The sequence below is a fragment of the Hylaeus anthracinus genome, unplaced genomic scaffold, assembly GCF_026225885.1.
Source record: "Hylaeus anthracinus isolate JK02 unplaced genomic scaffold, UHH_iyHylAnth1.0_haploid 0, whole genome shotgun sequence".
NCBI lineage: Eukaryota > Metazoa > Arthropoda > Insecta > Hymenoptera > Colletidae > Hylaeus > Hylaeus anthracinus.
The window spans coordinates 15,258,464-15,273,036 of record NW_026533254.1 but is presented as its reverse complement, the minus strand read 5'-3'; the positions used below and the strand labels follow the sequence as shown (position 1 = coordinate 15,273,036).

The window sequence follows — 14,573 nt, the reverse complement described above, 5'->3', positions numbered from 1 at the left end:
AGATAAAAATTGTTCTCGTCGATACTTCACGGTGGTACTCTTCTTACAGGATGAGTACAAAAAACACGGTGGAGAAAAATTATTATCAATACTATAGATTGGATAGCGAAAGTACAGGGACAAGAACCGCTCTTATCGATACTATCGCAATACAATCTCTTCTTATAGATGGGACGGTAAAGATACATGGATGAAAACCGCTCTAATCGATACTCTTCTTCCGTTTCACGACACGAAGCGTTCGAATGATCGAGGATCGTGCGCGCGGCGGCAAAAACGTTTATAGCCTGCCTTTGTAATTAATTTCTACGAGAATTTTCTTCTGTTTCGTCTTCGGCTTTCGATATTCTATTACGCCGCTCGAGACCGGTTGTTCCACCTTGCATATAACTCTATTAGACGTTCGACGGCTGAACGATCGAGACGCGCTCGATCCTCGATATTATTTATTCGGAGTAAATTTATGCGAATATTTATCCCGTATAAACTTACGCAAACATCGCGAACGTTTCGCCTGAATTATTGTCAATAATTTTCGAACGGTATTACAACGAACACGAATGTTTCTAATGGCGGCGGGTAAGTGAAAACAGTATTCCTCTTCCCCTCGCTCGTTTTACTAGAATCGCGGTAAACATTAATTAACTTATACCACGGAGAAGATAATCGATATCTTCTTCGACGCCGTGAATCTTCAAACGGAGCGTGTACCGTCGTCCTCTGATTAATGCCGTTGCTATGCTATCGTCGCCGACTGCACGGCTACGCAGGCGACGGAAACGGATAAAAAATACCGCGGTGTAACGTGTATTTTGCATTCGGAATGCTAATATTGTAAACAAGTCGATGATTCGAAAAATGAAATAATAAGCGTTGTTATGATGCCAAGGTTTTCTTTCTTTTTTTTTTTTGTTTCTTTTTTGTTGTGCAACGTTCGTTCTAGGAACGGTTTAATGTCCGGCGATACGTTTCGCTTTTAACACGATAAAAATGTCAATGGAATTTTTATACGATACGGCAGTCACCGGTGTCCCTCCATCAAGGAGTTCGCGTAATTTAAGATCGGTACCGGGAACCCCACCGCGAATACCAATTTTGCATAATCGCGTATTCCACCCCACTGTTCGCTGCGTCGCGGCAGGGATTCACGCGCGCTTATCTTACAACCGGGTGGGCAATATCTCTGTATAATGTGTAAGATGCACGGACAACTGTAATTGTCCACCTTCAGACGCCAAGGCGAACAATACCGCGAGGATGCTACCGAGGTAGCGTGCCAGTTCTCTTTTGTTTTTTTTTTTGTTTTCACTCCCGGGAACTTCTGTTTAACATAAAGTTAAACCCGTACCTCCCTTCGCGACTCATTCGAAGGAAGGATTAAAGTTGTCGAGATGTTGGTATAATTTCGTAGAATTTCGAGGTTGAATAATCGTCCGTGGTTTCGGATAAGTTTAGAACAAATTTTATTGCTTCGAGATTGTTTTCTGATAGAAGATTCGGGAAGATTGTGGAATTTTTCAAAAAGTGACGAGTAAGAAAACGATTAAGAATGTACAACGAAAATTGTATTCATCTGTTCAACATGTCTGCTATTATGTGGGGTATTTCGTCGAAAGGAGTTGGAGCTATATTCCTAAAAAAAAAAAAAAAAAAAAAAAACGAAATATAGATTTTTCAGTCATAAAATTACTGGACTGGCCGCTCAAGTGCCGGCAGTTACCGCTGAAGGATCGTAATGATTAATATCCGGCGCATTTCCTAGCCGGTCGACGAGAGCGGTCGAACTTCACTTTCGTCAAAACTTGTAACGATACAGGGAACTTTCCTTTCCTTGCACAATACGTAAGAAGCACAGGTTTATCGGTTTAATATTCCCTGGCTCGCTAAATTACCCTTTTCGCGACCGTCGGTCGGTACAGCCTCCCCCACCCCCCCGGGCCGTCCGAATCAGGAAGCAGATTTTGCCCCGGCGAATAAAAGTCATCGCGTGACCACGGTATACTCGGTTTTCTACGAACATTTAGCGAAATATACACCTGCGGTTGCGCAATCCGTTCCCCCGGTAACGTGGAAAGTGTTGCGTTTCACGACGCGGACGTTTTCCACCGTTATCCTTCCACAGCTATAGATCAACCACGCTAATGAGGCCTCCGTAACGGTACGTATTCCGTGCCGTCGATACCGGTGTTGTATTACCGAGGACAACAATTACTGTCAATCGAGCGATTTGTTAGGCAACGTACTACGTAAAACACTATGCGTACTCTGCAAATCACCGGCTGCGCTGTACTCTCTTATCTGGCCTACGGCAAGGGTGGCCAAGGTGACGAGCTAACAGCGTGTTCGTAGAAAGTTACTTTAATCCCTTACGCAAGAGACCTTCCTACCGACGCTCCGAGAAATGGGCGATATTCGCGATTCTTTTCCGAGAAAACTGTACGCGGAGTTTAAAAAAAAAAAAAAAAGTGTTTCACATTTACTCGCAAATTATTTTAGGGTACGATACATTTTTTATATATAAATGTACTGGGTTATTCAGAAAAATTCAAAGACACATTATATATATATATATATATATATATATATATATATATATATATATTATTATATTATGATATATTATATATTATATATAATAATATATATATATATTAGGTTGTCCTAAAAGTTTCTTTCGTGAGTTGCGTTCAATTATTTTCTGTGGCGGTGTTTATATAAATAGACAATCTAACTTCTTAGACGTGGATGCTGTAACAGTAATGGAGCGAAATGAATCGTACAGAATTTTGTAACGTAACACAAAACATAAAATATTGTGTATGAATTAATTATTAATAAAACGAAAGAAACTTTTCGGACAACCTAATATTTATCGAATTATATTGTATCATTTTGTTCCATAATATAATGATGCTGTCGCTGTTAATGCTGTTTACAATACAGTGTAAAGAAACGTGTAAATTCATCGAATGTTCGAGTATAGGCAAAACGAAAGACAACTTCGACGACTAAATACAATGTCACAACGGAAGAAGAGAGCAATCAACTTTAGCAAGACCCGGGATAGGTCACGCTAAAGGGTTTTGTAAAGTTACGACACGTCGCTTCGATGAGTTCGGATTGCGTCACGTCACGTTACAACAACCGATATAGGTTGTCAATGAGTCCGAGTGCACGGTACTCTGCGGCTTACCGCACAGCCACCTTCATCAACTTTTTGATGGCTTCCGAAGTCCGCTATAATAACAGAGGTAATAATGGGTAATGATAATAATAATAATAATCTCTAATCGTAATGGAAGTACCCGGGCAATAAACTTTCTGCTCGTTTGTTACTTACTACGCTACACGCATCGCGATTTGCATGTTACTATTACACCGCTTGTTAAACGGCCGTTGACTTTATGGCAGCGATGCATTTTTACGCGCGAGTCACAAAGGTAAAGGCGAAGAAGCACGGTGTTTCTGCTGAAATAAAATAACTCACCGAGTCGTAGCAATTAGGTTTATTTCGAATATGCACAGAACGTTTTCCAATTCCCTTTCGATTCCCTTTTGAATTATATTCAGGTAAATCTATACGTTTACTCTCATCTAGAATGGGTTCGACGAACAGAATTTATCGTTATTGTGTATCGTATTATCATTTCGTTAGGCACAATTGTCTCGTTTTCATTTGATCGGTAATCATTTCGTTTTTCTTTTAAACAGCCGCGACTTAAATTCTCTGAAATATTAACGACACTTGTACATCATGTTTGAATAAATGAATGTGATAACTTAGGGTGTGGAGTCATTTTGTCGTGGACTGTATGTACACGTAGAACGAGGCAGATGAAGACACGCGAGTGCGGTTGGACGGCCAACTGAAACTTGAGAACCGCGATTCGTGTTTTCCTGGATAATAAATTATTCCGCTGTCCACGGAAAAGAAGCGTGGTTTCTGTAACAGTGCACCTCCCTTATAGAAAGTATACCGCTCGGAACGATATTCCGGTGAACAATTTAGAAAATCCAGAGTGTTCGTACTGTAATTAGTACACCATCCTCACCATCCTGTATATTACCTGGAAAAATGTTCCGAGCTGTACAACCTTTTCAATGGGTGATAAATCAGGAAAATCTAGAACGTTTCCGTAACGGTGCACCGCCCTTGCACAAGTTACCGTCTGGAAGGACTTCTCTCCGTCGAGTTCTGTGACCCTTTCAACTGCCGACAAAGGAAAGCGTAAAGCGCGGTTTCTTTAATTATTGCTCCGTCCTTATAGAAAATATACCGTTTGAAAGTATTTTCTGTCATCGAACCCCCGTGACCTTTTCGACGGTTGAAAAATAATGAAAATCTGGAGCAACCCGCTCCTGTTCGTCCCCCGAGTCCAACGTAACCGCTCCAGGCTGCTCGAAAAGGTTCGAACGGGTCTTGTTAGGCGAAACGTAACAGTACAAGGCGAGCGTTCCTTGACGACAATGGTCTCAGTCATTTACCATAATGTCACATTGTTCCCGAGCAGCATGCCCGAGGAACACACCCACGATTCTGTTTTGCTACACGGTAGAAGACGGATAGACCGCGCAGGCCTTGATGATTATTATAAAATCATTTTCCTTTCTACCGCGCCGTTAAGCGGGCCCTCGATATAAAGGAGCATTGCTGGCCTCCAGTTACGTTAGCCGTTCGCGAAACGATACCGTGGTGTGCAGAGAATTGCACGGCATGCACGCGGCAAGTCCAACGCGTGCCGGTCAGTGGAACTCATTAACGAGGCCAGCTTGTCTTTTATCCTTTCCGATAATTGGTAAACGTTTCGATTCGGCACACCGCCGATACGAGCGTGGCAGGAATGGTTCCACCGTCACCTGTGGTTCGTTTCGATTAGCTCGATTTATGACGATCTTTGATCGCTGGCGTGCAACTCGCCGGGTCGATTCGCGCGAAGTTGGACGTTTCTCGGGGTAATGTCTTGGATTTTGTTGGATGTTGGATACGATGGAATCGAGTATGATATTAAGACGTATCGTGAAGGATTTCTTAACATTTTCGTATCGATTCAAAGTGGTACAATTAAAATCGATACTCCTGATTTTGATGTAAATATGCTTTGCAATAAGAAAATTAATTTTAAAAGTAAGATACATGTCATTTATGAGGATTTGAATGTAAATATTTTTTAAAATAGCAACATTAATTTTGAAACGGGTACCAATTAAAATGACCAAAGTACCAGATATTCAATTTCGTCAATACCTATAGAATCGCTAAATAAAATCAATATTAAAAATTCGTAAAAATTCATCGAAATACGAACAGACGGCCTTTTATTAAAATTTGGAACGTTGATTCAAAAAGTGTCGCGTTTCGTATTCAAGTAATCTTTAGTAAATCTATAGCGGTTAATGGATCCTTTCAGCACCGTATCGCTCTATTATCCAGATAGCTGAGGATCGAATCTACAACGTGTTTAATTTATGTATGAATGTTTGGGTAGAGGATACACAGAGTAATTGTTACCTTTTAGGGGAACCCGTGGCATTCGATAGCTCGTAAACAGTGGTCACGCAAACGAAAATAGGAAGGCTTGATTTCGAGAATGACAGGGCTTTTAGGTTTCATGGTTTTGGGCGTGCCGTGGGGTATGAAATCTCGCCCGAGATTTATCTTCGAGTCTACAATTTGCTCTTTCCCGACGCCGACCAAGTACGAACCGCGCCGCGAATCGTCGTGGTCTTTTTTAGTCGTTTCACCGTGTACTCGTTTTCACCTGGCCGTCGTAAATCTTTAAAAGGAATACATCGGGCGCACGAAGTTCGTCTTAGAACGAGGGAAACGATCGCCGCGATCTTTTTCGCCGAGATTTTCCACGGCTGATAACAGGCTACAACGTCCCGCGAACGCGCTCGATTTTACAGGGTCAACGCGAAATCCCGAGCAAATTATACGATCGTGTTCTTTTGTTGTTGTTTCCCAAACCGATTAACTCCACTTTCTCGATTTTCACAAATGTTGGCGAAGAACTCGATCGACTTGTAGATTCGATACGCGAAACAAGCTTCCTTAATAAATAATTTGCTTTAGTAGATCGATTAACTCTACATTCTAATGCAAATCGATAGCAATTGCTAACATGATAGCATTGATAGCAATTTAGTTCATTTAGTAGAAATTTAACGAAGTCCGTTCCTTTAGTGAGAACAGGAGGTGCCACCAAATAATTTTTAAAGATAGATAGAACAAATAGACGCCATTAATTCTAGACGATATATCGTCACTTTTTCTCACTCTCCTCCAGTTTTTGTTCCGCGAAGTTAATCGATTTGAGTCGCGAGCGGTTCACATCCTCCTCGTGGAATTGCGAGCCGTAAAGATCGCAGAAGCCGCAGGAAAGCGAACTCATCGTTAACTCTAACGGTTCGCGTGGATCTTGGTAGTCTCGTCTATGATCTTACGACCGCGATCCTCTGCTCTTCCCCTGGACTCGAGAACGCTTCTGCCTATCTGCCATTTAAATCTCGAAATTTATCGAACGATTTCTTTCAGATGATATCAACGTTTTTGTTTTCTGTACCGTTAGCGTGGAAACGATCGCTGGAATCGAACTTCTGTATTTCCGGCGATAGAGACGACTCTTCCTTCGGCGAGCGAATGATCTATTCTTCTCAAACAGGCCTTTAAGATATTATTTTTGAACCCTTAGAAACCTGATTTTTTCAAATTAAATTTAAATCACTGTTTGTAGTATTTCTTAATCCTGTCAGACCCGAATTATGTTTTTTTCTTCTCGTACCAATGTAATTTAATTTTTACGATTAATTTGGACTAAAATTAGTATGGAGAAAGTAAAAAATAAAATTACTTAAACGTCCAATAACACACTTACAGCCACTGCTCGCGCGCCGGTCAAACTAAAGACATTAGCGATATGATTTATAAATTAATATAATAATATTAACATTCTGTTTTGCATAAACGAAATTTGCGCTCGTTTAGCGTCTCCTCTATAACTGTATGCGCAGCGAATCCATCGGACCCGTAGTCCAGTTGTTAAAGAAAAGAAAAGAAAGGCGATCCAGTAATTTTTCAACGGGCATAGATCGACAGAATAATAACGAGGCTAGCCGCGGCTATATACTTCCCAACGTTTCGATATTAATAACGTAATAACATCCCCGTGAACGATGTTCTACGTCATCATCTGTACGCGATCCGGAGGCAGATTACAAGAAGCAACGAGCGATCATAAAGATGAAACGTTAGTTCGGTTTCGTTGTCCTTTCCCCTTGCCCTCGTGCTAGGCAACGTGGATCCGGACGGTTTCCGGTGGACAGCTGTATTTATCACCGTCACGGAATCGTTTTACGCGCGTGTTGATCTCGCGAATCGATCGGCTCGTTCCGAAGCCGTTCCACGTCGATTTAGCGATCCCATTCGTCATCCATTCTTGTCGCAATCGAGTTTACCGCGCCGACCGATCGGTATCTCCGGTACAATCCTAATTACAAGCAATTTAAAAAAGAAAACAAAACAAGGAAAAATAAAACCCATTCGTGTCTAGAGATGAAAGCTCCCTTCGGCTCGCCGTAACTTCGATCGTCTTCCCCATTCGTTTATTCGATTCGTTTCCCTGTTTATTGAAGTGTCCAAAGTGTCTTCTTAACGCATTGGTTCCCATACAAAAATCAGGTCATCCAGAATTGGATGACCGGAACATTCCATTTAGAAACTGAAACGAATTCACTCCAAAAGTGAGACAATAACGAAAACAAATCCAAACGAAAATGAAATACTTCGATGAATATTCGATTGTCAATAATTTTGAGATAAAATTTTAACATCGTAGAAATTTTCACGAGTTTCAGCTTGGCAAAGTTCTTCTTATCGATACTTTGTCTCGCACGACTCCTGCGTTGTTTTAATAATGTTTGCAGTACCTCTTAATCCTGTCAGACCTGAATTATCCTTTTCGCCCTGAACGATAGTCCCGGTAATTTAAAAATTTCGTTGCCTCGATTCTGGACGCCAGGCCTGAAAGGGTTAACTCTCCTATTTGTGGGGACCAGCTAGCCCCCGAGGGCTATTCATTATCGATTCGTTTCTCCAAAGTGCAGCAAAAATGATCCGAAATCCTCTCGCACCTACGAAACACATCTTTTAACGTCTTTCGATCTTTTAATCAACAAATTGGTCAGATCTGGATTAGCTATATTGCACGAGCGTAATTGCTCGCCTCTAGTGTTCCGTGAAATCTGAAAGTTATCGTTGGCTCCTCGTTGATACGAGTCCACGGCTACGTAGAATCATGCCAGTCGGCCGCGATGGTTTGCTGGCACTCCCCTGCGCCGCAGAAAGATTTGCCCAGCCGCATTTATTGTGGGAATGGAAGACTCGGCTCGATTCGACACGAGGAAACCGCTCGGGCCTCTTGTTACTTCCACTCGAAATATATAATATTAGCCAACGGTTGAACCGTTGTTAACGGAATCTGGTAGAAAATGCGGTATATGCATTCTGCTCGGGTGGTTTCAGTCTATTTCCAGCTGAACTCTCCCACGGGAAGCGTTCAATGAGTCAACAGTTTGCCGTCTGACCGCATTTCCCGTGACTGGTGTCATCGTTTTATATTTGCGCGGAAATTTAATATTAGGCGCGACAACACCTTACGGTTGAAGACACGAGAGATTATCCCTGGATGGGACAACCGTTACCGACTCTTGGATAAATAAAAGGATCATATCTTCATCTATCTTTCAGACTATCGGCCTTTTCTAACCAATCGCACTTTCGTGTATCCTTCGTACCAAGAAACAAACTTTCGCGAGAGCCGAACGTAACATCGATTAATGGAGCATCGACCTTTTACCCATTAATGTCGAGTGCTCTCGCTTTCGTACAATTTACCCAGCGAGAAAGCGAAAGGAGAACTTTGGGGAGAACTCGACGTTAGATCCGAATAGGCTATCGACCTTTGATCCACGCATGACAAGTGCCGGTCACGTACGGTGATTCACAGGAATCTCTTCGGAACGCTGAATCCCAAATGCACGCGTGAAGCATACGTTCTTCACGGTTAATAATGCTATCGCGTCCAACGTTTCTGGTTCCTGGTAGCGGCGGCTGGAAAGGTCGCGGGACGTTGATCTTTCGTGTTTTTATTTGGTGCGCGAACAACCTTTATTTTCTCGTTTCCGCGGCCTGGAAAAAGGCTGATAGTTGCGGAATACGCCGCGAACGAAATTCGTACATTCGAGAATCGAGCGATATGTCGGTGGCTTTAACGTATCGGGCAATTGTAGATATTATTGGCCGATAGCAATGCTTTTGCCGTAAAAAGGGTTTGACGTTTTATACGTCTAAGTAGGTTACGGTATTACCGGGCAAGAAAGAAGTCGATGGAGCGAACGGTGACTGCAGGTCGGGTGGTGCAATCTCGGCGTAGCAAAAGTCTCTGTAGCCTGTCTGCGTTCCCTTCCTCGGCACGAAGTTTAAATGTTAGCCACAATAGCGTGCCATGTCAGCTCGGTCGTGTCGAAACAAACGAGCGAGGGGTTCGATAGACGGACCCCTTCTACTCGGGTTAAACCGTTGCTGCTTATGTTCTTTCGAAAAGCTACGGTGGCTTACAAAAGATACTATAGTTCTGTTATACGATAATGTTCTAAAATATAAGTAAAAAATTATTGACTCCTTTTTTCGTACCATTTACATTAGTAGCTTTTGGTGCATGGATCACAAAAATGGAAGTTTTAGTGTTAGGAATCCAACAGTTAAAAAGTTATGCGTATTGCGTATTGGCTTTTATCCATGCTCCGTCGATTACGTAGAGATTCCATTAAAATGGTAAAACGCGTTACGAAAATACTGTCTGAGTAGGTCTGTCTGAGCACCGGTAAAAGCCGATATGGCGTCGCATTAACTTGCGAAATACGCTAAAAGTGTTCGACTTCGGATACGAATAATTTTTAAACCGTCAAAACAGAAATCCGATAAAATCCGTTTGTAATTACCAGGCAGTAGATGGTACGAAAAATAGAACCATATAAAAACGAAAATTTAATGCGTCGACCTCATAAATACGTGAAATTGTTAAATAAGATTATAAACTGCACTCGAGGAATTTCGAAAAAGGCTTGCGAGAATCCACGTAACAACGTCAACGCGGTGTTTTGAATTAATCTTTATAGCATAAAATATAAACTACGCTCGTTTTTAATTTGATTTTATTAAACGAGTACAAGGTAGCCTCCTCTCCACGTGACAAGCGCGGTTAACGAAAGAAGCCTTCAATTGCGATGGTCGAACGATTGTTCCTGAGGTTTCTCGGGCTCGATGTCGCGGATTTTGTCAAAGTTCTCCAACGTCTCGTACAATATGATATAGTTGTCGCGAAGTTGAACCAAACGATGCCACAAGTTTATGTGAATCATGTCGGCAGGCTTGGAACCAGCTTCGGCTATTACCTGGGCGGAATGGAGAGTTTCATTAACAAGGTTGAAAGTGCAATTGAAGATCGTTGTTACGGTTCTGTTGATTCGAAGGGGAAATCAACGCATTCACTGCGGCTGCGATACGTAAGAGCCGCAATTAGCGTAACGGATTACTTTGTCGGTGGTCCGTTGTGCGCGATTCACTTGGAGGTACTTAAGATGAAAGAACAACTCGTAAGCCCAACAGTCGATAGTCTCGATGTTGCGAGTTGCGTTTCCCAGCTCGATGGACGGCGTTGTGGTTGTGAGAGCGACGGCCTGCAGCCAGCGTTTCAGCTGAACGAGATAAATATTTCCTCTCTTTTTAACTGGGATGCAGTATGTTACTTAAAACTTATTATTTATGTCACGTTTACTCTAATTCAAATGACAGGCACATTCGTATCGAGAGTATTTTTGGCTTATTTGTTTAAGATAATTACAACGACCGCTATATCATGTCTGTCGCGTGGAAAAAATTATTTCCGAGACCCTCTGGTTGATCTACGATAACTCGAAATGTGACAAATATTTTTAATTGAAAAATATCGAGAATATACTTTAAATATGTATTAATATACAGACATAGTTTCGAATCGATACACTCGACAACTCGAAACGTGACAAATATTTTTACTCGAAAAATATTGAGAATATACTTTAAATCTGTATTAATATACAAACATAGCTTCGAATCGATATACTTTGTACTTTTCCTTAAAAAAATTCCCAAATATCACGTAGTACTTAAGACATTACACGCACAAGAATTCTCTTTTAAGACTGCTTACCGTGGTGGTGTCGGTGATGAGTTTCACTGTTGCGGGTCTCATGATATCGATAAGATTTCCAATGATCGTGGTGTCCTTCTTGAGCGTGGTCACGTAAGTCGAGAGAGAGCTGTTCCAATTTGTCGAAGGACCGCATTGTGCGTTTTTCAGCTTGCGCCTTCACCGGGGAGCAATACGGTCAATAATTTCTTTTTTCACCTCGCTGAGAGCTCTTACCGTTGAAAAAACGTTGAAATTATATTGTCGATAATGTACTGGGACGGGACGACGACGATTTTCTTCGTGCACGTGGCCAGGCTGCTCACTATAAATGCTAAAAGTTGTCCGAGGGGTCCGGGTCTTCGACGTACGTCGCATCCAATTATGCCACGCGATCGATAGTATTTTCTCTTGCAAATTCCGTGTCTCGATCGACTACGATCACACATCGACAGAGAGTAGTAACTAGAAACTGGAGGAGTCCAAGTGAAAGAGAAAATTCGTTTCAACGTTTACATTATTGATAGCCTTCGTTTATCGTTGTTGTTCTAAACATCCATTTTTAATAATCAAAATGCATATTTATATTTCTCTTGCACATACAGTCAGTCCCATAAATATTCGTAACGTGTGTTTATCGAAGGAATACGTCTAAATTAAATAATAGGTTCGACGTTTCCGAATAAATTTTTCGTTATAAATATAAACACGCGTAAAGTTAATCCATATACGTATTTATAACGATACGTTAATTTGAAAACATCGAGCCAATCATTTGATTTAGTACGAACATTTACGAGACTGACCGTGCACAAATATTCGCAGTCCAATTATCAATTACCGCCATAATCGGAGACGCTGTTTATATCCCAGTTCTTTGTCGTCGAAAGCGTGGATTGACACTTGGCTTTGCGTCCAACGTTGTTGTCGTTGTACTTGCTGTTTCTCACGGAGTCCGGCATGTACTCTTGGACAAAGTCGTTCAGTTGGATGATTTTATTCGGGAAGGTGTCCAGACAGGTACAGGCCTGCGCGGGCAATAACGGTGGGCGCCGTAAAGGTTAAGCGAATAACAAGAAAATTAAATGCTCCTTACTTCTCGATGAAGACGCTCGAGACACGGAGCCTCGCCATTTGTCTCGGAAGTCATCACGATAATTCACAAATAGCTGGCTAAGAAGCGTAATCGGATATTCCACGTAAATTTAGACTAACGTTCATCTTGGCATCCCCGTAGGGTGAAAACCAGCGACCGCGGCGTTCGGGTAGCATGAACAGGACACGGGGAAATTTCGACAACGAACGATCGCGATTAGGTGTCCATCGCGGTGACAAACGTGAACTTATCGCCAGGCGCGAGCGACGCAAGCTTATTAATTTCCACGGCTTGGCACGCGCGAAGCTCGCATTGGCGGAATGCTTGACACTAAATGGAACGGCATTTTGTTTCTACCTATTTCTACCGTGATCGAACGACTGGGTTCTAAAGACACTTTTTTTAAAAAATCATTTACAAAATGGTAAAACAAAGATAATGGTGAAACAATATAAACGACAGCGGACGTGTTAATAGCGTATTTATAAGGACGCATGTTTAAAGACCGTCTGATAGATTGTGTACGGATACCACGCACGCGGTCGTATTATTGCGAACACAGGGCCGTTTTCTGCGAAACAGGGGCTCAAGATAAATAGTGTAACGAGCGATTCGCTGAGCGGTGTATAGGCTGCATTCAAAAGCGGACGGTTAATGAGAATGCAATGGGCGCCTTAACTCCGCCTAGGATCGCCAAGCTGGAAACGGATGTGCTTCCAGATTTTTCCTAATTAAGATGTGGCCGGTGCAACTCCATTACGTAAAGCAACCATCTTGATATACCGTTCGACTCGACGGCGATCTGGCTACAACAAAACCTTTATGGCCACGAGAGAATTGGAAGGACTCGAAAAGGAGGAGACGAGCAGCGAAGGGCTGGCTCGTCTCCCTTCGCCGTCCACGGCTACCGCTCGCGTCCATGTCTTCCTCGTCCTCGCGTTCGCGTTGTCGTTGTCTTCCTCCGCGTCTTCCTTCTGCCCTCTTCCCTTCTTTACGTTCGTGTCCGCGGGTTTCGCGGAGGTGCCGAGGCGAGATCTTCTCAAAGATCTAGCTACGATGCACGACCGCTATTACTGGCAGTGCCAAGGGCTGCCTTGGAATGCGATGCAAATTTTATACGAATCGGTTACACCGCGACCCGTCGAGCACCTCCTCGAATCCGAACCTTTGATAGGCTCCCCGAGATCGTTGAATGCCAAATGGCGACCTTCGTTGCGAAAGGAACGCACGTCTGGTCCCTTTATGCACTCCTCATACGTTATCGAATCGGGCATGGAATACTGCCTTCGTTTCTTCTCTCACGCGACAGATTTATCTTCTACCTTGTTTATTCAACGACTTTATTCGGTGCATTAACACTTTATTCGGGAGACTATTTACAGGCTTTCGAACTTCACATTTTACTTTTAGAGTAATAAATAACGATATAGACGAGTTTCGATAGCAATTTATTTTATTTACACCTGTACCATTTTGAATGATATAAATATGAAAGGGAATCGTATGGAACATGATACAAAATGATCAAAACTGATGTATGATAAATACGAGAGTTTCAGCAGAATTTATATTTTACCTACTCTTTTCGAAAACTTACGATATATTATAGTATATATTATAGTATCGATTGATTAAGGATCAACGCTATAACTACCAAGCCTAGTTCAAACATCTTTTACTCGCTCAATTATTAACAATGGTTTTCTATAAATTTTTAGGAGAAACCATTCCTCGTGGATAGTTTTAAACCACACAATCCCCTTTCTTCAACCTTCTTCCAGAAGGCTGGGTCGAGGTTTCTCGAAGATTTCCTCCACGACGAAAAAAGCCACTAACATCGAGTTTCCGTTTCGCCAGGGAAGAGTAACGAACCCCTCGTGTCGTCGCGTCGATAATTATTGGCGATAAAGGCTGGCCCGAACAATTATGTACACGTTACAAGCGCAATCGAGTCACTTCGCAAAGCAATGAGGTCGATGCGAGACGGCATAAACCTCAATAAAGATAAACTTAGCCTGACTGCCGTCTATATTTAAACTCGCGCGTCTTTGTTCCTGCGATTGTCGCCTTCGTTTTGTCGGATTGTCCCAAATGCTTTGGACACGATGCAAATCGTCGAACGAATATAGATGCATGTTATAATCGAAGGTTTCTAGGCAGCGAGAATTCGTGGAGGATTTTGAATTAAAGGAGGAAGCCATCTTGGAGGCATGGAAGTCGTAGTTGTATTTAACAATTGTTTGGTTTTT

At 42.2% G+C, this 14,573-nt stretch overlaps 1 protein-coding gene across 1 annotated transcript; it reads right to left on the bottom strand.

Moving 5' to 3' along the window:
- Nucleotides 1-10,219: 10,219 nt before the first annotated feature.
- Nucleotides 10,220-12,378, bottom strand: LOC128885664 (uncharacterized). The gene is made up of 6 exons (XM_054139832.1): nt 12,325-12,378; nt 12,070-12,256; nt 11,466-11,700; nt 11,250-11,406; nt 10,594-10,755; nt 10,220-10,452 (listed from the first exon to the last, which is right to left on the bottom strand). The coding sequence occupies exons 1-6, from the start codon at nt 12,376-12,378 to the stop codon at nt 10,276-10,278; spliced, it is 972 nt and encodes a 323-aa protein (XP_053995807.1). The 3' UTR covers nt 10,220-10,275.
- Between the last annotated feature and the right edge of the window lie 2,195 nt (nt 12,379-14,573).

Bases quoted from the DNA above. Each gene is read 5' to 3' on its own strand.
- LOC128885664 (XM_054139832.1), bottom strand. From the start codon at position 12,378: ATGACTTCCGAGACAAATGGCGAGGCTCCGTGTCTCGAGCGTCTTCAT. The intron at 11,407-11,465 runs GTAAGAGCTCTC...TCCCCGGTGAAG, and splicing joins ATTTCAACGTTTTTTCAACG to GCGCAAGCTGAAAAACGCAC. The intron at 10,453-10,593 runs GTAATCCGTTAC...CATTCCGCCCAG, and splicing joins CACAACGGACCACCGACAAA to GTAATAGCCGAAGCTGGTTC.